Below are 26,375 nucleotides of genomic sequence, written 5' to 3'. Positions count from 1 at the left end.
TCACATATTTATTTCAGAAAATTATTTATCACAAATTATTTATTTTTTAGAACAAGAAATTAATTTTAGAAAAGTAAATAAAACAAACACAATAGAAAACAAAACAAAATAACAGCACTAATAAACAGTAATGAACAGGAGTGAAGAAGTGTGTTTGTTTGTTTGTGTGTGTTTGTGTGTGTGTGTGTGTGTGTGTGTGTGTGTGTGTGTGTGTACGTGTGTGTGTATGGGATAGAAAGTTTGTTCCACTTTGTGTTTATGCTCTAGGACCAGACCTTGATATAAATGTAGAATTTTTCAGATTTATACTGGATTTCGTTTATTTTGTTTTGACAAACAAAGTGAAAAAAAAATATTTTTTACATTTTCCCATTCATTTTCAATGTGGGTTCAATCTGACCCCGAGGGACTTAAACGGTCCTTTTATTTTTTACACACCTTTAGAACAACCAAATCAAGCCCAGATTTTTTTTTTGCATGTTTAGATAGATTATTTAGGAAAAGTCTTAGAGTCTCATAGCCCTGAGATGAAGGGAACACTTTTCAAAAATGGAGGAAAAGTCCATCGGGGTCAGCTGGACCGCGAGGGCCGATCAAGGGATAGATGAATGACATAATTCCACTATTGGTAATTAACCATCGTGTGTGTGTGTGTGTGTGTGTGTGTGTGTGTGTGAGTGAGAGAGAGAGAGAGAGAGAGAGAGAGAGAGAGAGAGAGAGAGAGAGAGAGAGAGAGAGAGAGAGAGAGAGAGAGAGAGAGAGAGAGAGAGAGAGAGAGAGAGAGAGAGAGAGAGAGAGACTGTGTGTTCCAAATGAAGATGCCAGCTAATTGGTGTTGTGATGAGGGATCGGTATCTAAAGTTGAGGAAGATTATGTCATAGTCTCTTTTTTGCTGTGCTCATATCAGGGTTCAACTAAAAAGCTTTGCAGGATTAGCTACACTAGATACAGAAATGTATAATTGTCTGTTTTACAGTCAGCTCATACTGACCCCTGCTGCTTATATCAGTAACTACAGCATAAATGTGTAGAATGATTTTTAACCCAAATTCATTTGTGAATCTGCACCGTCGACTCAAAACTGCTGTCTGGTAATATTCTTGGTGCCTTTAGTGTTATTATGTCGGTCTTATTTATTTGAATGAAGGCAACTGTTTAGATTTAGAGTACTTTAAAAAAAATACAATTTGAAAAAATATTAAACATTTTATTTACATAGTTTTACAACATGTATCAACATGGAATAAATAAATCACAAATAAAAAATAATATCACATCTTAGAAATTTCAAGCTTATTATCAAAACAAAACAAATTGACTTAGGTTAACACATTTTTGTATTAGCAAATGTTTTTCATGGGCAGATGGAGTAAACTAATGTACTGTACAATGAGATAACAGTTTACATATCAATTTTGAACTGAAGAAATGTGTGAGCATTAGTGGGTAAAAAAATATCATAATGTAATGAGGCCTGGAAAAAAAAAAATGGAAGAGCCAAAGAGGAAAGATTTATATCAGTCCCTTCACCATTCAGTTTATGTGTTGTTTTAATCCACCTCTTCAATAGTTGGTCCCTGGGAAGCGGCTCCTGATCCACTGCGTGCCTGAGCTCCACAGCCTCCAGCTGGCATCCCTCCCTGATAAAGCTTAGTGATGATTGGGTTGCAGACTTTCTCCAGTTCCTTCAGCTGATGTTCATACTCCTCTTTATCAGCCAGCTGGTTGTTCTCTAGCCAGCTGATGGTCTGGTTGCACTTCTCTATGACTTTCTTCTTGTCATCCTCACTGATCTTGCCTTTCAGGTTCTCATCTTCCACGCTGCTCTTCATGTTGAAGGCATAAGACTCCAGGGAGTTTTTGGCAGCAATCTTCTCTCTTTGCAGATCATCTTCAGCTTTATACTTGTCTGCCTCCTGCACCATTCTCTCAATGTCCTCTTTGCTCAGTCTGCCCTTGTCATTGGTGATGGTGATCTTGTTCTCTTTTCCAGTGCTTTTGTCCACCGCTGACACGTTTAGGATTCCGTTGGCGTCAATGTCAAACGTCACCTCAATCTGAGGGACTCCACGAGGTGCAGGTGGAATTCCTGTGAGCTCAAATTTACCCAGCAGGTTGTTGTCTTTGGTCATGGCCCTCTCTCCCTCAAACACCTGGATCAGGACACCAGGCTGGTTGTCTGAGTAGGTGGTGAAGGTCTGGGTCTGTTTGGTGGGGATGGTGGTGTTGCGTTTGATGAGGGCCGTCATGACTCCACCTGCGGTTTCAATACCCAGGGACAGTGGCGCAACATCCAGCAGCAGCAGGTCCTGGACATTTCCAGATGTGTCACCCATGAGGATGGCGGCTTGCACCGCTGCACCATAAGCCACTGCCTCATCAGGGTTGATGCTCTTGTTCAAGTCCCTGCCATTGAAGAAATCCTGCAGAAGCTTCTGGATCTTTGGGATTCTAGTTGATCCACCAACCAGAACAATGTCATGGATCTGAGACTTGTCCATCTTGGCGTCTCTCAGGGCTTTCTCCACAGGCTCAAGTGTTCCCCTGAAGAGGTCTGAGCACATCTCTTCAAAGCGGGCTCTGGTGATGGACGTGTAGAAGTCGATGCCCTCGTACAGCGAGTCGATCTCAATGCTGGCCTGAGAGCTGGAGGAGAGGGTTCTCTTGGCCCGCTCACACGCTGTGCGCAGCCTCCTCAGTGCCCTCTTGTTCTGACTGATGTCTTTCTTGTGCTTCCTTTTGAATTCTTCTACAAAGTGATTCACCATGCGGTTGTCAAAGTCCTCGCCACCCAGATGAGTGTCTCCGGCTGTGGACTTCACCTCAAAGATGCCATCTTCAATGGTCAGGATGGACACATCAAAGGTGCCTCCACCCAGGTCAAAGATCAGGACATTACGCTCTCCTCCTTTGCCTTTGTCAAGGCCGTAGGCGATGGCTGCAGCTGTGGGCTCGTTGATGATTCTGAGGACATTGAGCCCAGCGATTACTCCTGCATCTTTTGTGGCTTGCCTCTGGGAGTCATTGAAATAAGCAGGAACTGTGATAACGGCGTTTGTCACCTTCTGCCCCAGATAAGCTTCAGCAATCTCCTTCATCTTCACCAGGACCATAGAGGAAACTTCTTCAGGATAAAATGTCTTGTTTTCCCCTTTGTATTCGACTTGAACCTTTGGTTTTCCGCTATCACTGACGACTTGGAAGGACCAGTGCTTCATGTCAGACTGCACTACTGGGTCATCAAACTTCCTGCCAATCAGCCTCTTGGCATCAAACACGGTGTTGTTGGGGTTCATGGCCACCTGGTTTTTAGCTGCATCCCCAATGAGCCTCTCTGTGTCTGTGAAGGCAACATAGCTGGGTGTTGTTCTGTTCCCCTGGTCATTGGCGATGATCTCCACTTTTCCATGTTGAAACACCCCCACACAGGAGTAGGTGGTGCCCAGGTCAATTCCAATAGCTACTCCTTTCGCTGATGACATGTTTGGTTTCTTTTAATGTCTACCTGTAACAAGCAAAAGAAAAAAATTGGAAATTGTGATGTAAAACTATTCATTTTAACCATACAATTAATATTATTTTTGCAGTTAAACAATAATTCTTTCTTTTATAAATATTTTTTTACATTTTAGCATGTTCACACTAATGGTAAAATAAATTAGAAGACCATATTATTATTATTACAATGAATAATGTTTAATACAACTATGTATAAACAGTCCCAATATAATTATTTGTTAAACATAAATAAATTCCTATTTAATTCGTTAGGTGGCTCTCATCACATGTCTGTGTTAATATCTAATCATGAAACGTGTAGGCTATAGGATAAAACATAATTTACTGTAAGCTAGTTGTACAGATTTATGGCGCAAGTAGATAAACTCAATAGAAAAAGCACCGCGGTAGTTTTAATTTTACACTTACCTTTAATGATTTAGATATTTTCTGACAGGCGTATTGTGGCTCGTTGTCTGGACGATACACTTCGCTGTCTCGCTCTCTCCGCTGTGTTCCCAAATATCACAAGGTCTGTAACTGAATCTGATCACTGAAACCAGTCGTGTTTTATATTCTCCAGCATAGTGCTGTTGAAGTTTCTCGAAAGCGCCAGCCAGTTCGACCAATCAAAAACCAGCACAGCGAAATGGCTCCACCCACTACGCTGCGTCATTGCAAACGTACACATATCTGTGATTGTACAGTCCAGTTCTAGCTATTTCTGGAGTTTTCTGTGATATTAAATAGCTTTTCAGTGAGCCTCGTAGTCTGTGCTCTGCGGTGCTTTTATTTTTTAAGCATTCAGACTATTTCTCGTGAACGCTAAACAGTTTAAGTTGTTTATTCCTTATGGACATGCAGTAAAATATGCAAAAAACACGCTTAATCTACTAAGAAACTTTTGTTCCAATTATGTTCGTATGCCAAAAATAAATGTAACTATTAAGAAATAACCACTAATGTTAGCTATTTTTGTTCATTAAAATCGACGTTTTAATTAAATTGTCCGAGTTTGCAACAAAAAAGTCTCGTAAGAGGCAAACTAATTATTCCATTGATAATAAATATAGCTATAAGTATTTTTGTGGGATACAGCTGTGCTTTTCAGTGCCTGCATTTCTTCTATTTGTTATTTACCCTCAGTTTTACATTTATGTAGGACTGTGGGAGTTATTTACGTCTTATTTACCATAAAGAGATGATTCTGGAACATTGGTGACTGGCACGTTTTGTCATTCTGGTCTATTGTCAACAGATGTCACTGTTAAGTGCATTCAGGGCGTATTATTTTGTTCTCCCAATTCACCCATTATTATTCTTCCTCAAATGTTATTGACACAAGATGCCACGTGTGTATTGTGAACTGATTACAAATGCACAGTTCATCTAAAGCTACTAAATTAACTTTGGGCTGTGCAATGCATCAGTGGCCAAAATAAAATAGCTGGGTGAATGTTCTTTGTTAAAGCGGCATGTTCAAATGGTGTATTAACCTAGATATAGCTGTATTTGGTATTTCAGACTTCCAGTAATACAGTTAGTTCAGTAATACTATTACTGAAATTGTACGAAATTAAGCAAATAGCTTTGAAGCTTTAGGCTACTCCAAATTGGAATAATTATAGTAAACACAACCTGTTTTATTCAAATAACTTTAAATTTAAGTTTGTGTAGCTATTGTACCTAACAAAAGAATTTAAATTTACATTGAATATTATTTAGGCCTACTCAATGTTCTTTAATAGGCTACACAAACAATTGCATTCAGTTAACATAGCATTACGTGATTTACAATATTACAAACTTATATTTTAACAGTAAGCTTTTTTTTAGAATAACTGCAAGTAATTCAAATATATTTTGATCTATTAAGAACAACTCAACCAGACTAGAAAACCCACTTTGCAATATTTCACGTAATTTGTGTATCTTTGCAGTGTGTTCTACAGTTTGACATTCGATATTCCTTTGGTAACTCTAGATGGTGTCGCACTCTAGATGAATGACATAATTCCACTATTGGTAATTAACCATCTTGTGTGTGTGTGTGTGTGTGTGTGTGTGTGTGTGTGTGAGAGAGAGAGAGAGAGAGAGAGAGAGAGAGAGAGAGAGAGAGAGAGAGAGAGAGAGAGAGAGAGAGAGAGAGAGAGAGACTGTGTGTTCCATATGAAGATGCCAGCTAATTGGTGTTGTGATGAGGGATCGGTATCTAAAGTTGAGGAAGATTATGTCATAGTCTCTTTTTTGCTGTGCTCATATCAGGGTTCAACTAAAAAGCTTTGCAGGATTAGCTACACTAGATACAGAAATGTATAATTGTCTGTTTTACAGTCAGCTCATACTGACCCCTGCTGCTTATATCAGTAACTACAGCATAAATGTGTAGAATGATTTTTAACCCAAATTCATTTGTGAATCTGCACCGTCGACTCAAAACTGCTGTCTGGTAATATTCTTGGTGCCTTTAGTGTTATTATGTCGGTCTTATTTATTTGAATAAAGGCAACTGTTTAGATTTAGAGTACTTTAAAAAAAAATACAATTTGAAAAAATATTAAACATTTTATTTACATAGTTTTACAACATGTATCAACATGGAATAAATAAATCACAAATAAAAAATAATATCACATCTTAGAAATTTCAAGCTTATTATCAAAACAAAACAAATTGACTTAGGTTAACACATTTTTGTATTAGCAAATGTTTTTCATGGGCAGATGGAGTAAACTAATGTACTGTACAATGAGATAACAGTTTACATATCAATTTTGAACTGAAGAAATGTGTGAGCATTAGTGGGTAAAAAAATATCATAATGTAATGAGGCCTGGAAAAAAAAAAAATGGAAGAGCCAAAGAGGAAAGATTTATATCAGTCCCTTCACCATTCAGTTTATGTGTTGTTTTAATCCACCTCTTCAATAGTTGGTCCCTGGGAAGCGGCTCCTGATCCACTGCGTGCCTGAGCTCCACAGCCTCCAGCTGGCATCCCTCCCTGATAAAGCTTAGTGATGATTGGGTTGCAGACTTTCTCCAGTTCCTTCAGCTGATGTTCATACTCCTCTTTATCAGCCAGCTGGTTGTTCTCTAGCCAGCTGATGGTCTGGTTGCACTTCTCTATGACTTTCTTCTTGTCATCCTCACTGATCTTGCCTTTCAGGTTCTCATCTTCCACGCTGCTCTTCATGTTGAAGGCATAAGACTCCAGGGAGTTTTTGGCAGCAATCTTCTCTCTTTGCAGATCATCTTCAGCTTTATACTTGTCTGCCTCCTGCACCATTCTCTCAATGTCCTCTTTGCTCAGTCTGCCCTTGTCATTGGTGATGGTGATCTTGTTCTCTTTTCCAGTGCTTTTGTCCACCGCTGACACGTTTAGGATTCCGTTGGCGTCAATGTCAAACGTCACCTCAATCTGAGGGACTCCACGAGGTGCAGGTGGAATTCCTGTGAGCTCAAATTTACCCAGCAGGTTGTTGTCTTTGGTCATGGCCCTCTCTCCCTCAAACACCTGGATCAGGACACCAGGCTGGTTGTCTGAGTAGGTGGTGAAGGTCTGGGTCTGTTTGGTGGGGATGGTGGTGTTGCGTTTGATGAGGGCCGTCATGACTCCACCTGCGGTTTCAATACCCAGGGACAGTGGCGCAACATCCAGCAGCAGCAGGTCCTGGACATTTCCAGATGTGTCACCCATGAGGATGGCGGCTTGCACCGCTGCACCATAAGCCACTGCCTCATCAGGGTTGATGCTCTTGTTCAAGTCCCTGCCGTTGAAGAAATCCTGCAGAAGCTTCTGGATCTTTGGGATTCTAGTTGATCCACCAACCAGAACAATGTCATGGATCTGAGACTTGTCCATCTTGGCATCTTTCAGGGCTTTCTCCACAGGCTCAAGTGTTCCCCTGAAGAGGTCTGAGCACATCTCTTCAAAGCGGGCTCTGGTGATGGACGTGTAGAAGTCGATGCCCTCGTACAGCGAGTCGATCTCAATGCTGGCCTGAGAGCTGGAGGAGAGGGTTCTCTTGGCCCGCTCACACGCTGTGCGCAGCCTCCTCAGTGCCCTCTTGTTCTGACTGATGTCTTTCTTGTGCTTCCTTTTGAATTCTTCTACAAAGTGATTCACCATGCGGTTGTCAAAGTCCTCGCCACCCAGATGAGTGTCTCCGGCTGTGGACTTCACCTCAAAGATGCCATCTTCAATGGTCAGGATGGACACATCAAAGGTGCCTCCACCCAGGTCAAAGATCAGGACATTACGCTCTCCTCCTTTGCCTTTGTCAAGGCCGTAGGCGATGGCTGCAGCTGTGGGCTCGTTGATGATTCTGAGGACATTGAGCCCAGCGATTACTCCTGCATCTTTTGTGGCTTGCCTCTGGGAGTCATTGAAATAAGCAGGAACTGTGATAACGGCGTTTGTCACCTTCTGCCCCAGATAAGCTTCAGCAATCTCCTTCATCTTCACCAGGACCATAGAGGAAACTTCTTCAGGATAAAATGTCTTGTTTTCTCCTTTGTATTCGACTTGAACCTTTGGTTTTCCGCTATCACTGACGACTTGGAAGGACCAGTGCTTCATGTCAGACTGCACTACTGGGTCATCAAACTTCCTGCCAATCAGCCTCTTGGCATCAAACACGGTGTTGTTGGGGTTCATGGCCACCTGGTTTTTAGCTGCATCCCCAATGAGCCTCTCTGTGTCTGTGAAGGCAACATAGCTGGGTGTTGTTCTGTTCCCCTGGTCATTGGCGATGATCTCCACTTTTCCATGCTGAAACACCCCCACACAGGAGTAGGTGGTGCCCAGGTCAATTCCAATAGCTACTCCTTTCGCTGATGACATGTTTGGTTTCTTTTAATGTCTACCTGTAACAAGCAAAAGAAAAAAAATGGAAATTGCGATGTAAAACCATTCATTTTAACCATACAATTAATATTATTTTTGCAGTTAAACAATAATTCTTTCTTTTATAAATATTTTTTTACATTTTAGCATGTTCACACTAATGGTAAAATAAATGAGAAGACCATATTATTATTATTACAATGAATAATGTTTAATATAACTATGTATAAACAGTCCAATATAATCATGAAACGTGTAGGCCAGGGCTATTCAAATCTTACCCTGGAGGGCCAATGCAGTGCAGAGTTTAGCTCCAACCTTAATCAAGCACACCTGAACATGCTAATCAATGTCTCCAGGATCATTAGAAAATAACAGGTGGGTGTTTTGATCAGGGTTGGAGCTAAACTCTGCAGTGCATTGGCCCTCCAGGGTAAGATTTGAATAGCCCTGGTGTAGGCTATAGGATAAAACATAATTTACTGTAAGCTAGTTGTACAGATTTATGGCGCAAGTAGATAAACTTCATAGAAAAAACACAGCGGTAATTTTAATTTTACACTTACCTTTAATGATTTAGATATTTTCTGACAGGCGTATTGTGGCTCGTTGTCTGGACGATACACTTCGCTGTCTCGCTCTCTCCGCTGTGTTCCCAAATATCACAAGGTCTGTAACTGAATCTGATCACTGAAACCAGTCGTGTTTTATATTCTCCAGCATAGTGCTGTTGAAGTTTCTCGAAAGCGCCAGCCAGTTCGACCAATCAAAAACCAGCACAGCGAAATGGCTCCACCCACTACGCTGCGTCATTGCAAACGTACACATATCTGTGATTGTACAGTCCAGTTCTAGCTATTTCTGGAGTTTTCTGTGATATTAAATAGCTTTTCAGTGAGCCTCGTAGTCTGTGCTCTGCGGTGCTTTTATTTTTTAAGCATTCAGACTATTTCTCGTGAACGCTAAACAGTTTAAGTTGTTTATTCCTTATGGACATGCAGTAAAATATGCAGAAACTTTTGTTCCAATTATGTTCGTATGCCAAAAATAAATGTAACTATTAAGAAATAACCACTAATGTTAGCTATTTTTGTTCATTAAAATCGACGTTTTAATTAAATTGTCCGAGTTTGCAACAAGTCTCGTCAAACTAATTATTCCATTGATAATATAGCTATAAGTATTTTTGTGGGATACAGCTGTGCTTTTCAGTGCCTGCATTTCTTCTATTTGTTATTTACCCTTAGTTTTACATTTATGTAGGACTGTGGGAGTTATTTACGTCTTATTTACCATAAAGAGATGATTCTGGAACATTGGTGACTGGCACGTTTTGTCATTCTGGTCTATTGTCAACAGATGTCACTGTTAAGTGCATTCAGGGCGTATTATTTTGTTCTCCCATTTCACCCATTATTATTCTTCCTCAAATGTTATTGACACAAGATGTCATGTGTATTGTGAACGGATTACAAACGCACAGTTCATCTAAAGCTACTTAATTAACTTTGGGCTGTGCAATGCATCAGTGGCCAAAATAAAATAGCTGGGTGTCCTCTATTAAAGCGGCATGGTTTATTAACCTAGAGAGCTAGCTATTTTCTGTTTCTGTATTTCAGACTTCCGGTAATACAGTTAGTACAGTAATACTTAAATTGTGGGAAATTAAGGAAATATGATGCCTTGAAGCATTATTACGCGAGGTTACACTATTACAAATTCGCTCTTATTCTGTTTGGCGTAATTTTACTTCACCGCATAGTTCTAGAAACCTCCAGAAATGTCCTCTCAGTTGTCTTAGTAACAGCTGACGTGACGCTACCGCTTGCTGTGTTTTGATTTTGATTGGTCCGATTCACTGGACTTTTCCAGAACTGTGTAGAATTTGAACGCGTGCGCGCTCTAGTGTATTTAAAGAGTTGATGTCAGAGCCTATAACGAAACTCATAAGAGGAGCGACCTGTAAAGCAAGAGATAAAACTTACAGTTTTTCCGAGGTGTAAATTAGCCTAATTCAATTGAAATATCTGCTCTACGTTTACGGTAAGTTTACACTTTATTTTATTGTAGATGTTGGACAAAATGCGTTGTGTATCTACTTGATGTTTGTTTCAATATTAGAATATGTATTACGCAGACAGTATATATAGTCTTCTAAATAAACCAGCAGTGCGCCAGTTGCTTTTAACTTAGCCATGTTTAAACTGTGTAGCCTATAGTTGGATTAACTAGCAGTTACCAACCAGGTGATAATTCTTACTTTTCTTATTAAAATTATACTGATCTAAAACCTGTATCACTTTTTTTTCTTCGATTAACTCCTTAGAATGGTTTTTATGCATCTGACCACTGTATTCTACACTTTTTTTCGCATCAAGAAAAAAAGTAAAAAAAAATAAATGAATACAAAATTTGATTATGTTGTTTACTTTTTATATATATATATATATATATAAAAATTTATAAAACATCTGATTGTTCTTTGTTGTGTTTTACTATAGTTGTAATAAAACATGTCATCAGCGAAAGGAGTCGCTATTGGAATTGACCTGGGCACCACCTACTCCTGTGTGGGGGTGTTTCAGCATGGAAAAGTGGAGATCATCGCCAATGACCAGGGGAACAGAACAACACCCAGCTATGTTGCCTTCACAGACACAGAGAGGCTCATTGGGGATGCAGCTAAAAACCAGGTGGCCATGAACCCCAACAACACCGTGTTTGATGCCAAGAGGCTGATTGGCAGGAAGTTTGATGACCCAGTAGTGCAGTCTGACATGAAGCACTGGTCCTTCCAAGTCGTCAGTGATAGCGGAAAACCAAAGGTTCAAGTCGAATACAAAGGAGAAAACAAGACATTTTATCCTGAAGAAGTTTCCTCTATGGTCCTGGTGAAGATGAAGGAGATTGCTGAAGCTTATCTGGGGCAGAAGGTGACAAACGCCGTTATCACAGTTCCTGCTTATTTCAATGACTCCCAGAGGCAAGCCACAAAAGATGCAGGAGTAATCGCTGGGCTCAATGTCCTCAGAATCATCAACGAGCCCACAGCTGCAGCCATCGCCTACGGCCTTGACAAAGGCAAAGGAGGAGAGCGTAATGTCCTGATCTTTGACCTGGGTGGAGGCACCTTTGATGTGTCCATCCTGACCATTGAAGATGGCATCTTTGAGGTGAAGTCCACAGCCGGAGACACTCATCTGGGTGGCGAGGACTTTGACAACCGCATGGTGAATCACTTTGTAGAAGAATTCAAAAGGAAGCACAAGAAGGACATCAGTCAGAACAAGAGGGCACTGAGGAGGCTGCGCACAGCGTGTGAGCGGGCCAAGAGAACCCTCTCCTCCAGCTCTCAGGCCAGCATTGAGATCGACTCGCTGTACGAGGGCATCGACTTCTACACGTCCATCACCAGAGCCCGCTTTGAAGAGATGTGCTCAGACCTCTTCAGGGGAACACTTGAGCCTGTGGAGAAAGCCCTGAGCGACGCCAAGATGGACAAGTCTCAGATCCATGACATTGTTCTGGTTGGTGGATCAACTAGAATCCCAAAGATCCAGAAGCTTCTGCAGGATTTCTTCAACGGCAGGGACTTGAACAAGAGCATCAACCCTGATGAGGCAGTGGCTTATGGTGCAGCGGTGCAAGCCGCCATCCTCATGGGTGACACATCTGGAAATGTCCAGGACCTGCTGCTGCTGGATGTTGCGCCACTGTCCCTGGGTATTGAAACCGCAGGTGGAGTCATGACGGCCCTCATCAAACGCAACACCACCATCCCCACCAAACAGACCCAGACCTTCACCACCTACTCAGACAACCAGCCTGGTGTCCTGATCCAAGTGTTTGAGGGAGAGAGGGCCATGACCAAAGACAACAACCTGCTGGGTAAATTTGAGCTCACAGGAATTCCACCTGCACCGCGTGGAGTCCCTCAGATTGAAGTGACGTTTGACATTGACGCCAACGGAATCCTAAACGTGTCAGCGGTGGACAAAAGCACTGGAAAAGAGAACAAGATCACCATCACCAATGACAAGGGCAGACTGAGCAAAGAGGACATTGAGAGAATGGTGCAGGAGGCAGACAAGTATAAAGCTGAAGATGATCTGCAAAGAGAGAAGATTGCTGCCAAAAACTCCCTGGAGTCTTATGCCTTCAACATGAAGAGCAGCGTGGAAGATGAGAACCTGAAAGGCAAGATCAGTGAGGATGACAAGAAGAAAGTCATAGAGAAGTGCAACCAGACCATCAGCTGGCTAGAGAACAACCAGCTGGCTGATAAAGAGGAGTATGAACATCAGCTGAAGGAACTGGAGAAAGTCTGCAACCCAATCATCACTAAGCTTTATCAGGGAGGGATGCCAGCTGGAGGCTGTGGAGCTCAGGCACGCGGCGGATCAGGGGCCGCTTCCCAGGGACCAACTATTGAAGAGGTGGATTAAAGTTATGGACTAACACGAAATGTGTCAGTTAGAACTCATTTAAAACTTAGGGCAAGGATATTTTTTTTAATGTCAATACTGCTTTAACAGTCCTGTTTTGTTATTTATTAGCCATAAACCACTGTATTTTGTGTACTCAATTTGTATATACTGTAACGATTTAAATAATACAAAGATGATCATCTTTTATGGATAATGAACATTGTTCAAGTTTTTATTATTAAATATGAAGTGTGTTATCAATGATCCCCCTTTTTTGTTCAGTTGATGTTATTTATTTTGACTGTTTATTACATTTTTGAACACGGTGCAGCTGTTCTTAAATAGATTTTAAATAAGTTTACTGAAGTTGTAGTGTTTTGTGTTCCAGGGAAGAGTTTTAATTGTGAATACAATGAAGAATTAATCATAAAAAAGATATGTATTGTTTAAAAAATACTTTTTTTAAGTCTTGGATTAAGTGGTAGAAATTTATTTAATCTCACCCTAGACTGCAAGACCACATTAATGAAAATATTTAGTAGAATGTGTCAAAAATAAATCTCAGAGGAACTAGTGACATGAAATAAATAGTATAGGTGAGTACAGCCTATTTACTGATAAGTATGACAACTTCATGCAAGTCAGACACACAGACTCAACACAGTGAAAAAATAAACAGGTGTAAAACAATTCTCACTCAGAAATGCTAGCAAATTTCACAATTAGAGGAACGGCAAGTATATCAGTATATTGTGTAAAATATACTCAGATAATCTTTTGTTTTATTTACAACTTCAAAAAATAATTTTAGTGCTGTTAACATCTTTATTTATCTTCAGCTGTCTACTTTAGGGGGGAAATATTGAAATAAACAAATGAAAATTAGAAAGAAAAATGCTATTACCAAAATATTTGTGGAGATAAATGGTACAGGGTTTAGATACTGACACACATTTAATCTGTCACATGAAGTTGCTAACCAACCAAGTATCAACTTTTTGTGGCATCAAATAAAATACTTTTTAAAGGTTTTTTTTTTTTAAACATTGATGAAAACATAATTTAAAATCTGTATCTATAAATGATAGATGTTTCTGCCATTATCATTTTAACACTAACAAAAAAAGTATATTTAAGTAATTTACTGAATATTTAATTTCTTTGTGTTAGTTTAATATTAGCTGGTGACATGTACCAGCTAATTGTTCCAACGTAAGTTGGAAGCCGCACCTGCTGAGCGGGAAAAAAAAAAAAAAGAGTGTGAACCAAAAATGTTTACACGAAGCTGGCCTTGTGATAACAGATAAAGCTAAAACATTTGAATCAGAGACAAAGCACTTAGATGGAACACTTCCACTGCAGCGCTCATCTCTTTGGTGTTACAGACTGTTGTTTTATTGCACAAATGGAGCAGAAAGTTGTTCTCATTACTGGATGCTCTTCAGGGATTGGGCTCAGTCTTGCTGTGCATCTCGCATCAAATCCATCAAAAGCCTACAAAGGTAACTGATGTAACAAAACAGCGCATTTCTGTGGTCCTTTTTACCTGCTGACAAGTATGTCTGACAATAACAGTTAACTTTAGTAGAAAGTGTTCTTTTTATATAGCTACAATCATTGTTTAAAAATGGTACGAATGATTATTGCTGTTGTTTAGTTTATGCTACCATGCGGAATCTGGACAAGAAGCAACGGCTGTTGGAAAGTGTGAGAGGGCTCCATAAAGACACTATGGCCATATTACAGATGGATGTGACAGACCAGCAGTCTATACTTGATGCTAAAAGAAATGTTACAGAGGGAAGAATTGACATACTGGGTAAGAGAAAGTATAAGACATCACATACGTTCAAAGGGAAAATGTGTGTATAAAGACAAGGTTAAAACCCCACATGATCAAGCATCCTTTAAATTCACTGTGCTAACAAATCCCTTATTTTAAACAAAGGACTTTTGGATCAATTGATTCCTTCCTGATATATTTGTGTTAGTTTGTAATGCAGGGGTAGGTCTGATTGGTCCTCTGGAAGCTCAATCACTGGACACTATGCGTGGAATCCTGGATGTCAATCTGCTGGGCACACTTCGCACCATACAGACCTTCCTACCGGACATGAAGAGAAAAAGACATGGACGAATCATTGTGACCGGCAGCATGGGAGGGCTACAGGGTAAGTGGTGATGGAGAAAAAAAATGATTTTTTTTAAATGTAGTGAAGCAAAAAAATTCATTGCAAAAATGATTTTCTTAATCAGTTCTCTGTTTTGTTTTTCCATTTTTGAAAAATGTCAATGTCACAATTTATATAGCACTTTATTGTTATTTGTAACTGTTTATTACTGTGAAGCTGCTTTGACACAGTCTTGTCAATTATGGAGAATTTATCAATTATGAAACAAGCTCTACAGCAAACAATAGTGTCATTATCCAGATCAATTCAGTAAAGATTTTGTTCTCGTCTGACAGTGTCAGTGCAGTTGAATCAATAATATTACTGAATATTTGTTTTTAAACCCCAACTGAGCAAGCCAAATGAGGCAATATCTTTACATTGATTTACAAGATCAAGATTTAAAAAGTAACAAGATTTACCTGTAAGAAAAAAATCTCTCTTGAAGTGTTTTTCTTACATCATTGGCAATTATATATATATATATATATATATTTTTTTTTTAGTCATGTGAAAGGCCAATATGGTAACCCATATTTGTCCTCTGCTTTTAACCAATCCAAGTTAGTGCACACATATTAGCAGTGAGTGAACACACACAGGAGCGATTGGGAGTTGCCTGATTAATTTCGTGCCAGTATTAAGAATCTTAGAACCTTTGGGTTACAAGTTCGGCTCTCTAACATTAGGCCACAACTGCCCCTTTTCTAAGCTTAAACCTCAGTAAAGAATGGGGTTAAATAAAATATGTTCTCTGTTCAAAACCAGGTTTGCCATTCAATGAGGTCTACTGTGCTAGCAAATTTGCAGTAGAGGGCGCTTGTGAGAGCCTGGCCATTTTACTCCAGCACTTCAACATTCAGTGGGTATTATGAGTGAACATCTTTGTACTTGTCTTGTATAACCATACAGAAGCTTTTTGCCTAATTAAATGTTCTTCAGATAAACTGCTCAGGCACCCATACAATTTCCCATCTAAACATTCTGTCTCCCATGCTGCAGTGTGAGCCTGATTGAATGTGGACCAGTCAACACAGACTTCCTGATGAACCTAAAGAGGACGGAGCCCAGCGATGAGGCGCTGGAGGTTGACGCGCATACACGCTGCCTGTATGATCAGTACCTGCAGCATTGCCAGTCAGTGTTCCAGAATGCAGCTCAGGATACTGATGAGATCATACAGGTGCTACATACACTGTGTGTGTGTGTGTGTGTGTGTGTGTGTGTGTGTGTGTGTGTGTGTGTGTGTGTGTGTGTGTGTGTGTGTGTGTGTGTGTGTGTGTGTGTGTGTGTGTGTGTGTGTGTGTGTGTGTGTGTGTGTGTGTGTGTGTGTGTGTGTGTGTGTGTGTGTGTGTGTGTGTGTGTGTGTGTGTGTGTGTGTGTGTGTGTGTGTGTGTGTGTGTGTGTGTGTGTGTGTGTGTGTGTGTGTTACTATATAGCCTATTTGCATTCATAAATATATATATATATATATATATATATATATATATATATATATAATATACTATTTACACTATTATGTATTATATATACAAAAATGTTTATTTTAGATGCTATTAATCACAATTAATTGCCTTTTGCACATTGTTCTTAAGTAGAGCATCTTTCTCCATTGCTATTTACACCCCGTTTTATAAGATATTCTATGTAAAATTGAATATTGACCATTTTAACATTTTATATCTTGCTCTTATTTTTACTTTTAGGTATATCTGGAGGCAATAGAAGCACCAACTCCATTCCTCAGATATTACACTAACAGAGCCCTGCTACCCATGAGCAGCCTGAAACTAACTTCCATGGATGGCTCTCAGTACATCCGAGCAATGAGCAAGCTCATCTTCTCTGCACCCAATACAGATCCACAGATATGATGCTAATGCATCCAGTACTATTCATTTTATAAGCCCTCAACTATACAAAACAGTAGATTTACAATTCAAAAGTTTTGACATTTTAAGCATTCAGCTGAAACTGAAGTGTTTCTGCTGGTACTTTATGCTAGAATCACTAGCATACTCTAAATACCTGTGATTTGTACAACAGAGGGAATGGAAATAAAAGCTTTGGGTGTTCTTCTCTATGCCTCAGCCCTTGAGTTGCAATTCTGTACAGAGTTCAGCACTGTCCTGTCCCTCTCACCTAAAACCCTCAGTGTTTCACATTTTTCTTCATTTGTTTACTAGAATCAGAGAACATGAGGGCAGAGCACATTAAGTCTGTGCAAGGTCAATATTTTACTCAATATTGTAAGCATATAATTCAAGGACACTGAACTTGATCGTCACATGCAGACGTCACTGATGCCCAACGAGATAGTTCATTGATAAGGTGCAGTAACAAGCACACATGACGTACTAATTTGCGTGCCATAGTATCCTGACTATATCCGGTCTTCCTTTGGGACTCTGATCAGGGACTGTAGAATAGGATTAGATCTAACATGAGAGATTGGTTTTGGTGGGACAGTCACATAACCAACTTAAGCCACTTAATGCAAGTATCAGCCACTGCAATGCGAAGGACTAGTTCATAGGTTTGAAATAAATCAAAGAGTTGACCCTTTTAAGGTCACATTCACAATATATTTCAATTTTAATAAGTGTAATAATACTAACATAATACATTGAACTTTCTTGGACTTGTAAGAAAATAAGATTGATATCTGACCCTGTGAACTATATATAGATATAAACATTTAGCAGCGGAACCATTTTAGATACACTGTGTTTGAGAGCATGTCTGTTCCACAATGTGTGTTCCTAATTAAAGTCAAATAGTTATAATGACCAAATGTGTAGACAGAGCATTCTTCCTAAAATAACTCTTTATAACACACACACACACACACACACACACACACACACACACACACATACACACAAACACACACACAGCTCGTCCTGGCACTAGGCTGATAAAATACAGGTGTATCATTGAGTATATGTGTTTGTGAGTACTGCAGCAGTGCCAACTTATCTGAAATTATGGACTCTGGTCTGACTCTAAAAGAACAAATTTTCTACATCAAGACCATCCTAATAAAGTCATGGCTGATGTTCTAGGTATTACACAACACACAATTAGTTGAACTTTGCAATCCTGTGCTGACTGAAAAGTTAACATTTAATCCTTTCTGTGACGTTACCTTAATTCCAACTGAATCTGCCTTATCTGGATTATTTCTGTTCCTATAGATGACATGTTGGGCCAGGCTAGAAGTGCATGATTCCTCCCCTCCAATAATTTAGATCTTGTTGCCTCAGTTCTGGAAAGGTTATGGCCAATATTCTCTGTAAAACATGACACATAATACATACAAAATGATAATTACATTTAATTTAATATTCAGGATAAATTAAAAAAAAAATGTTTCAAGTATTTATAGAATGCAACAAAAACCATTCTGTGGAAAGGAGACTGTTTCCATTACACATCAATAAAGCAGTGATTCACAAAAAGAGGACCTCAATATGACTTAGAATGGTTTAAATTCAGCATTAAACTACGATTCTTTTCTTCCATATAGTGGCGTATATCGATGCGAAACAGCTTCTTGAATGAGAAAAAAAATTAGCTTGTTCACTTTCAAAATCTGGTTTCCGCCATGGTCTTGAAAAGCCTAGGCTATATATGAGTTAATTTTTTAATAGTGTAATTTCAATATTTTTTTTTCAAATGTGGGCCAGATACTATCCTGCGATGCTCTTGGTAGATTGCGTTATGGAAATGCACCTGCGTTCTTTAATTTGTGTTCTTTTAAACAGAATCACGCGCGGAACTTTCCACTCCCATCGGCGCTTTTTTTGTTGAATTGCGCTCTCACGCTAGTTTGCCCTGTTTAGTAAATCTGGCCCTTTATCTTTATCTGGCATGGAAGGCTTTGGAGCCAAAAAGGTTGAGAATCACCGTCCTAAATCATTGTTCCAGACAGTCGCCGCCAAAGTGAAACCCCTGAAGGTGAATGACTTCATAATTAAGTAGCCTACCTGTGGGGGTCGGTTCTAAACTCCTCCCCTCTCAGTGTGTCACTCCACAGCTCTGCCCTTATAGTAAAGTCCTCCACTGGTTTCAGTTACAGTTACTGCGGCACTTGACATGCTAATCGTTGCACTGGGCACCTTTTGATAGTTTTAGTGATTTCACAAGTGTCTAATAGCACAAATGGCAAAAAAGGCCACCTCGCTTGTACTACGGGCTCTGGAAATTTCGGAAAGACAGTCGTGCGATGTCATGAGGAGAAACTCCAACTGCTCCCTCAGGTAAAAACGCATCACTCAAAATTTACAGCAATTAGCCTAGGATTGTAGCCTACAGGTGGTTTATATACACACACACCCACACAATATTTGTGGGGACTCTATGTGGATATACTGTACAAACTGTATATCCACTTATACTAACCTTCGATCCCCATCAACACAGACACAGCTCAGACTCATTTTGGTTTTACACTTTATAGTTAGGCTAAATAAAATAAGCCTACGTCTAATGTTTATTTAAAATGGTTGCCGTGGTGAATACCGATTTGGACGTGTTGCAAGTAGTTGTGAATTGTGTGGGTCTGTGGGAATGTTGAACAAAGCAGAAGAGCAGCTCTGGTGTAAAACCATTCACAGGGGAGTGAGAAGTCACGAGACGGTGAAACTGAAAGAGCTGCTGTGAGCGAAAAGTAGCTACCGAGAGTAACAGAATTAAAAACTAAAAACAACTATATTTCTGTCAAATAGTCCTGATGTATCGTAACTATACCATAGATTTTGGCCAGTATATTATTTTTTCTTTTGAAAGATCAAGTTTTTTTTATTTATTTAGCTTTAACAAAATCCTGAAAGCGCATGCATCGTTTCGTTTGAATAATGCAGTGCCAGTCAGTGCGCGGCTGCGCGCTGTTGGCCGTGTGCCACGCAAATGTGAAACAACTTAAGTTACCTTTATTGATCGGCTGCTCTTTACTATTTACTAGAATGTACGTCATTTTACCGGGCCAACACAGAAATATCTAAAAACACTGCGTCACATCGTATTTGTAGTGAACAAACCCGTCAACAGGAAAGCTTGCAACCAGACACACATGACAATGTATTTAGCTTTTGTATATCAGTAACTGTTTATGTTTGTTCTGTAGACATTTGAGCTCATGTGGCATCTTAGCAACCCAGCGGGTGAGTTTACCTCCTCCTTCAGCATCATCTCAAGTGGTGCCTTCCCGGAGCTTCATTAACTTATCAGCCCCCCTTATAACACGGAGAATGGAGTACTTAGAGAGCCGAAGCATTGGGTATGTAAACACCAGTGTCGCATAAAACCATACAACCTTCACTTGTAACCATATCTATGGTAACACAAGTTCATTATCCCACCAGTTACTCACCCGAGCAGATGTACAACGTCGTTGCCAATGTGGACCAGTACCAGCAGTTTGTGCCTTGGTGCAAGAAATCAAAGGTCACAAAGGGACGGAACGGGGACATGCGAGCTCAACTTGAAATTGGGTTCCCCCCAATCGTCGAACACTACACCTCTGAGGTCACAGTTATCCCGAACCACCAAGTCCGAGTGAGTCTGTTTAGAAATCAGAAAGCCATTTCTATTGTGAATTGCATTTATGTTCAATAAAATTTAAGAAAACATTTGAAAAGTGGAAATAACACGTCAAACGTGTTTAAATAAGGAAGCATTTATTAGTTAGGGGAATGTGAACAGACATGTACTGAATTAGAGACAGTAAAAATGAGTGGGTCTTGTCCCACCTACATACAATAGTTCTGATGCCCATGAGTGAAACTCATTTAACAAGAGTAATTCGGCTGTTTGTCTTAAGCCTTCAACATGTCTATGCATCATAGGAACATCTTACATATTGACCAAGTAAGCTGTCTTTGTCTGAAGTCTGTGCATGTGTTTCAGGCGGTGTGTACAGACGGGACACTCTTCAATCACCTTGAGACATTGTGGCGATTCACTCCTGGAGCTGCAGGCCAGGCCGAATCCTGCAATGTGGAGTTCTTTGTAAGCAGTGCAACCAGCAAATACAGAGACACACACACACACACACACACACACACATACACACACTTATACAATCTACATTCATCAGTTTGACACTTTCTTTACGCCTGCGCCTCCTCTTAGGTGGGTTAATCTCATAATTCCTGTTCAAAGTGAGCAGAGGTATTAGACCAGATCAGTGGCTATTCTTACCACATGTGGGTTGCCTTTCCGTTTCTCTTTAAATAGCCAGTAACGAAGACAGGCATGATAACCATTCCAGTGCTGGAGGGAACTCTATGACCTAAATGTCACTGGATTAGACACGGTGTGATGGGCATCACAGGAAGACGACAGGGATTTTTAAAGGAAGGACCCATTGAAAAAAAATCAAAACTGAATGAATGTTAGCATCAGGGGTCCGTTCTTCGTACCTCGCTTAATACATCTGAGATAATTTGACAGATCCCAGATCTTCTAATCGTGATAACTGATCTCTGGCTAATTTGGTTCTTCAAATGAATTTGCAGATTGGATTAAAATATCTCGATTTAATTATATCACTGCGCGTTCCTGCATTCACTGAAGAGGGAAGATGCATCGATACTCGAAACCACGATCAGCAGTGCAACGATTGGCTGGCATCAAGACAACATAATAACATATAATTAAAAAGCCACAGTGGAAAAAACTGACAAATTAAAGACTAATTAAAAAAAGAAAAAACGTGATTTCTGGACCTTCATAAGTTAACAGCTAACAGACCAAACCAACATAAAAGTTATAATAGATAAATTATGTTTTTCCCCAATTATTTAAATTCACGATTTTATAGTATTTGTACACCCTTTACATTTTTATTTCAATGTTGTAATTCGCAATTCATTACATTTTTAAATAAATTTGAAGTAGATTTTTTACGTGACAGCCTTAATTAAAGTTTTTTAAGGGTCAAGATCAAGTTATCTGCAACTCTTGTGCTGCATCAAGCCATCCCATAATATCCGTCATCACTCAAATGAATGAACGGCTCAGAATAATGTTACTGCATGTGTGTAAGGCTCCACTAAAATGATAAAGAAATTATTCCATCACAAAAATCTCAATCTAGTGACCGTGTCTATAGTATTACACACCTTTTAAACAACATTCAAATAAACTTATATATTAGTATTATTTAAAATTATTATTCCTCCTGGTTCAGTAAGGAACTCTTGTAATAAAGTAGCAGTGGCTGGGACAGATTTTAAGTATCACCTCAAGATGCAATCTAATCCTGTTTACATGAAATAAGACTGATCCCGAGCAGGTTTAAGCTGACGGACCTGTTGCTTTGACAGTAAGTCCAGGATGAGCGTGGAAGAACCAAACAATCCGAGATCAAGACAAATCGTCAACAATCAAATTCAGCTAACTGAGTTAATGAAGAACAGACCCTAGTACAAAGCAGGATTATTATAGTTGATATATAAAAACATATAAAACCATTAAAAAAAAATTGTGTTACTAAAACTGAAATAAAAATGAAAACAACAAAATGACCTCACTTCCAGCCAGGTCACAGCACTATATGTAACCGGTCCTACTGCGACACGCATAGCTCTTACTCGCATAGCTCTACATCCATCTCTATGACACTGGTACAAAATCCTTATTGAATAAACTAAATAAAAAAAGCACGCTATTTTTAAAAATTTCAACCACAATTACAGTAAATGTATTTTTTGCATTCAAATTGTGCTAATTTTACCCATAAACATTTGTTCCCTCTCTAGGTGTCATTTGAGTTCAAATCTCTGCTCCACTCACAATTAGTGACAGTATTTTTCGACGAGGTGGTCAAACAGATGGTCAATGCTTTTGAGACACGAGCAAATAAACTTTACAGCACTGGCATCCATCGACAGCAGACATCACTCAGAAGAGCAACCTGAGGAAACAAAAGACACAAGGAGTTACATTACAACCACATACATTGTTACAATCGGTCAGTTCTGGAGAAGAACTGCTCCTCTTTTTAATCGAGTTTGTTGGATTTTGGACTATTAATGTCAGCACATATTTTTGCTAAAATAAGAACGTGTGTAAAGCCTATTTATTTAAACCATAAGAGTTATAATTTATTAAGATGATGAGCGTGTGTAATGTGTATAATTTATATATGTGGAGTGAAAGAGGATGATGATTGTAGTAGTGTTTAAGGATGCTTTTTCATGTTTATGATCATTATGTCCATATGGTTGACCAAAGAGGGGGGAAATCAGCTCTAAATTATCATTCAGTGCACTTTTTCCAGACTTGTAATAAAAACAATATATTTTCTTAATCATCTGTTTTAAAAAAAAATGTATTCATAAGTTGTCAGAAACACACAACACTATAGTCAAAGTTCAATCATTAAAAAAATGCCACAAAAGATTGATTACAAAATGTTTCACAGTTTTTGTACATATATGAAAGATTCAAGACATAGGTATGCATCACTTCCTCTTCTAGTTTAGGTGATGTCACAACATATTTCTTGTATTATCAACAATCACGATATGCTGAATTCTTAAGCTGAAACAATGCTTTATACTTCATACATTTCTACTTGCCTGATGGGTGCAACTATTTAACCGTATTACATGTCTAAACCTCAGTATCGTGTTCAAAATGCTCTTTCAGTGTGAAGTCTTGAAGATGTTCCAAGAAACTCCCATGATTTCAGGATCACTTACATAAACCCCAGCTGCAAGCGAGACCATTATTTCTAAACAGCCAACTTCCTCCTGTTTCTTCAGTGTCCAACAATCAGAGATGAGCTGATAGCACAGCCTTTAGAGTGAAAATATTCAACAGATTTGTTCCATCTATGTATTTGACTGTCAACTATTATGTTGCAACTAATAACTGATGCATTTCTAGCTATAGCGTTTGTTGTTCCCTGCAACTCCCAAGTTAGAAGATAAATCAGTCTATATCCTCAATTCAACCTGAATTTTATTCCAGTTATGAAGAAATTTTACTCAAACAATACATTTTAATGCACATTAAATGCAAAAAAATAACCCAATACTGTATATAATACAGTATATTAATATACTGTGTGTGTGTGCTTGTGACTATTTACCGCTTGCACACCTGCACAAGCTCAGCTGTTTTTGGAAAGAATCTTTATGAAATTTTAAAACTTTACAAATATATAACTAAAGACTTTTCGGAAATATGAAGGATGCACTACTACTACACTTTACTCAAGACTAACATGAGATTGTCAGAAATTGTGTTTGTTAATATGTACTCTTTAAAGGTGGCCAAGAAAAATACTTAAACATTGATTTCAGATATAAACTATTTTATGGATTCCCAACTAAGACAAAACTTTTTGCTGAAGGGGTGGTTTTTCAATCACTCTTGTATTGTATAATGATTTGGAAATTAGTTTTTTGCTCATACATCCAAATTAACCATATTTTGTAGAAAAAGAATGGTTTAAATTTTATGATAGTGCACAAATGTGCCTATGGTCATGAAGGTCAATAATGCATGATTTTTTGAAGGGGGAAGTGAAAGAGAATTTTACTTGCCCGACCGGACAAGCTGATTAAAATGCCAATTACAAAAATAATAATAATTGCGAATCACCAAAATGCAAGAATGATTCTGCATTCTTTTAGTGAAAGTGGCGATTGATAGGGGATTATATATAATGTAATGAACTGATGGTAATAAGGTTGTGCTGTTGACACTGCAGCCTTTCGAGGAGAAATCATAGCAAATCAGCTCACACAGAAACTGCAGTACATATTGAAAAAGTGACATTTTATATTTTAAACATATGATACAAACAACATCACACAACCAATGCTAAACATCACACTTATTTCATATGAAAGTTCCATAAACAGTGAAATAACAGTAAGTCACTTACATTTTAGATGCAATACAATAATTTTTTCCAGCAGTGAAAATATATCACAGCAGAACCATAAGGCATCTCACAGCAAAGGTGTGTTACTAAATGATTCAGAGTTTTGAATGAATCTATTGAAACAAAGATTTAATTACCTATTCGCAAACACAACTGCCTCATTCTAAAATGAATCAGCTGTTGGTTTGAATGAATCGCCTCAATGACTCACTCATTAAGATTTTATAAAAGCTAAAGATATCACAAATATTCAGATTTAAATATGTCAAAGGCTGAACACTGGTTATGTTGCTTCAGAATAAATTATAAAAAAAACTTTATATAAAATTATATGATATAAGAACTTTTTTCTGGACAAGCACTTGGTAATTTTTTTGAGCAGCTGATGCTGATGGTCTAATATGATTCAATGATATGCGCTAAGTGCTACCGCCAGATACAGAGATCGGCTGAATGCATTCAAAAACGGTAAAACTCAACTGTTTAACTGGACATGGAAAATTAGCCTATTTTCAAAAAAAAGTGGAGTGTTCCTTTAACTAGAATATCCCAGGCTACACTGCGTACACCTGATAAAGTAATATGTTTGCAGGGAAAGCACATCAGCATCCTCTCAACTATTTACACAACCCCAGGTTCATATCTTGGCCAGCATCTGATCTTTTTGTTTAGCATCTGATCTTATTTTGGGGTTGTCTTGGAGTAGATTTGGGTGCTCATCGCGCTAGCAGCCTAGGGCTTCCTATACATCAATACCAGCAGCAGCGCAGCGTCAGACACGCTTCTGGTGTGCAAAGACAGAGAAAACGCCAGGCAGCCGCCCCGCGGATGACACGCAACAGAAACGCCACGCTCACACCAGTAGCAGTGTGTCTCCGGCCTTAGATAGTTGCAGGTCAGCAGTGTATCGGGTGACATGCAAGGACAGATGCACAGCTTACACATCTCACACGGTTTTGAACACACTCCCCCTCCTGTCCTTGCTTGCACGATACAGCACACAGACCTTTACTGGTATAGAGTGTCGAATTGTGCTTGCAGGCAGACCAGTACTAGTCACAATATATTGCAACATTGAATGGATTGGTCTACTTATGCTATTCCATGTTTAATCAAAATTAATTTAACACTAACAGAAGACTAATCGTCACAATGCATGTTGCACCACTGACCATAGCATCAGATTATGAAACCCTTCCTTCCTTCCAGTGGCTCAGCGCGGCCTGTCTCCTGCAGAGACACCTTACACAGTTTTACATACAAGAGCAGCCAGTTCACTATGTCTTAATTGAGTCTAACAGGAAAGACGACACAAGTTTGACAGTATTAATGCTGCGTTCCAGGCAGGTTTTTGAGCCCTATTTATTGTACCATTAGTGCCACACCAAAACGTCTCGGTCACTGGTCCATTTATAGCACATAAAACCCACCCTCTACATGTGCCAACAATCTAAACAATCAATACTCTCCAAATACATTATTTTTTAAAGATGGAGTCTGACATTTAGGCTGTTTTATCACACTGATGT

The 26,375-nt window shown here is 39.1% G+C and overlaps 5 protein-coding genes and 1 long non-coding RNA gene across 6 annotated transcripts; 3 read left to right on the top strand and 3 right to left on the bottom strand.

Annotated features, from left to right (window-relative positions):
• Positions 1–1,404: 1,404 nt before the first annotated feature.
• On the bottom strand, positions 1,405–4,084 carry LOC137039119 (heat shock 70 kDa protein). Its single transcript, XM_067414337.1, has 2 exons — positions 3,929–4,084; positions 1,405–3,506 (listed from the first exon to the last, which is right to left on the bottom strand). The coding sequence occupies exon 2, from the start codon at positions 3,481–3,483 to the stop codon at positions 1,552–1,554; it is 1,932 nt and encodes a 643-aa protein (XP_067270438.1). The 5' UTR covers positions 3,484–3,506; positions 3,929–4,084; the 3' UTR covers positions 1,405–1,551.
• Positions 4,085–6,051: 1,967 nt separating this feature from the next.
• Positions 6,052–9,066, bottom strand: LOC137039109 (heat shock 70 kDa protein-like). Its single transcript, XM_067414325.1, has 2 exons — positions 8,911–9,066; positions 6,052–8,364 (listed from the first exon to the last, which is right to left on the bottom strand). The coding sequence occupies exon 2, from the start codon at positions 8,339–8,341 to the stop codon at positions 6,410–6,412; it is 1,932 nt and encodes a 643-aa protein (XP_067270426.1). The 5' UTR covers positions 8,342–8,364; positions 8,911–9,066; the 3' UTR covers positions 6,052–6,409.
• A 1,166-nt stretch (positions 9,067–10,232) lies between these two features.
• On the top strand, positions 10,233–13,035 carry LOC137039101 (heat shock 70 kDa protein-like). Its single transcript, XM_067414316.1, has 2 exons — positions 10,233–10,387; positions 10,846–13,035. Exon 2 carries the CDS (start codon positions 10,858–10,860, stop codon positions 12,787–12,789), a length of 1,932 nt encoding a protein of 643 aa, XP_067270417.1. The 5' UTR covers positions 10,233–10,387; positions 10,846–10,857; the 3' UTR covers positions 12,790–13,035.
• A 19-nt stretch (positions 13,036–13,054) lies between these two features.
• On the top strand, positions 13,055–17,810 carry hsd17b1 (hydroxysteroid (17-beta) dehydrogenase 1). The gene is made up of 6 exons (XM_067414282.1): positions 13,055–14,273; positions 14,429–14,590; positions 14,763–14,942; positions 15,711–15,804; positions 15,945–16,125; positions 16,649–17,810. Exons 1-6 carry the CDS (start codon positions 14,114–14,116, stop codon positions 16,814–16,816), a joined length of 945 nt encoding a protein of 314 aa, XP_067270383.1. The 5' UTR covers positions 13,055–14,113; the 3' UTR covers positions 16,817–17,810.
• On the bottom strand, positions 14,584–18,876 carry LOC137039096 (uncharacterized). The gene is made up of 3 exons (XR_010897589.1): positions 18,345–18,876; positions 18,091–18,235; positions 14,584–14,875 (listed from the first exon to the last, which is right to left on the bottom strand). It is a non-coding gene; the product is annotated as an uncharacterized lncRNA (long non-coding RNA).
• Positions 18,877–19,005: 129 nt separating this feature from the next.
• On the top strand, positions 19,006–23,259 carry si:ch73-141c7.1 (coenzyme Q-binding protein COQ10 homolog, mitochondrial). Its single transcript, XM_067414296.1, has 5 exons — positions 19,006–19,204; positions 20,071–20,223; positions 20,309–20,501; positions 20,853–20,954; positions 22,709–23,259. Exons 1-5 carry the CDS (start codon positions 19,107–19,109, stop codon positions 22,865–22,867), a joined length of 705 nt encoding a protein of 234 aa, XP_067270397.1. The 5' UTR covers positions 19,006–19,106; the 3' UTR covers positions 22,868–23,259.
• The last annotated feature ends 3,116 nt before the right edge of the window (positions 23,260–26,375 follow it).

Source organism: Pseudorasbora parva, chromosome 2 (assembly GCF_024679245.1).
Source record: "Pseudorasbora parva isolate DD20220531a chromosome 2, ASM2467924v1, whole genome shotgun sequence".
In the NCBI taxonomy this organism is placed as follows: Eukaryota; Metazoa; Chordata; class Actinopteri; order Cypriniformes; family Gobionidae; genus Pseudorasbora; species Pseudorasbora parva.
This window is presented reverse-complemented; position numbering and strand designations above follow the sequence as displayed.

What these genes read in the sequence shown, in the direction of transcription:
- LOC137039119 (XM_067414337.1), bottom strand. Translation starts at nt 3,483, where the DNA reads ATGTCATCAGCGAAAGGAGTAGCTATTGGAATTGACCTGGGCACCACC.
- LOC137039109 (XM_067414325.1), bottom strand. Translation starts at nt 8,341, where the DNA reads ATGTCATCAGCGAAAGGAGTAGCTATTGGAATTGACCTGGGCACCACC.
- LOC137039101 (XM_067414316.1), top strand. Translation starts at nt 10,858, where the DNA reads ATGTCATCAGCGAAAGGAGTCGCTATTGGAATTGACCTGGGCACCACC.
- hsd17b1 (XM_067414282.1), top strand. Translation starts at nt 14,114, where the DNA reads ATGGAACACTTCCACTGCAGCGCTCATCTCTTTGGTGTTACAGACTGT. An exon ending in CTCCAGCACTTCAACATTCA is followed by an intron (nt 15,805 to 15,944) that starts GTGGGTATTATG and finishes CCCATGCTGCAG; the next exon opens with TGTGAGCCTGATTGAATGTG. An exon ending in ATACTGATGAGATCATACAG is followed by an intron (nt 16,126 to 16,648) that starts GTGCTACATACA and finishes TTTTACTTTTAG; the next exon opens with GTATATCTGGAGGCAATAGA.
- si:ch73-141c7.1 (XM_067414296.1), top strand. Translation starts at nt 19,107, where the DNA reads ATGGCAAAAAAGGCCACCTCGCTTGTACTACGGGCTCTGGAAATTTCG. An exon ending in AACTCCAACTGCTCCCTCAG is followed by an intron (nt 19,205 to 20,070) that starts GTAAAAACGCAT and finishes TTTGTTCTGTAG; the next exon opens with ACATTTGAGCTCATGTGGCA. An exon ending in TTAGAGAGCCGAAGCATTGG is followed by an intron (nt 20,224 to 20,308) that starts GTATGTAAACAC and finishes TTATCCCACCAG; the next exon opens with TTACTCACCCGAGCAGATGT.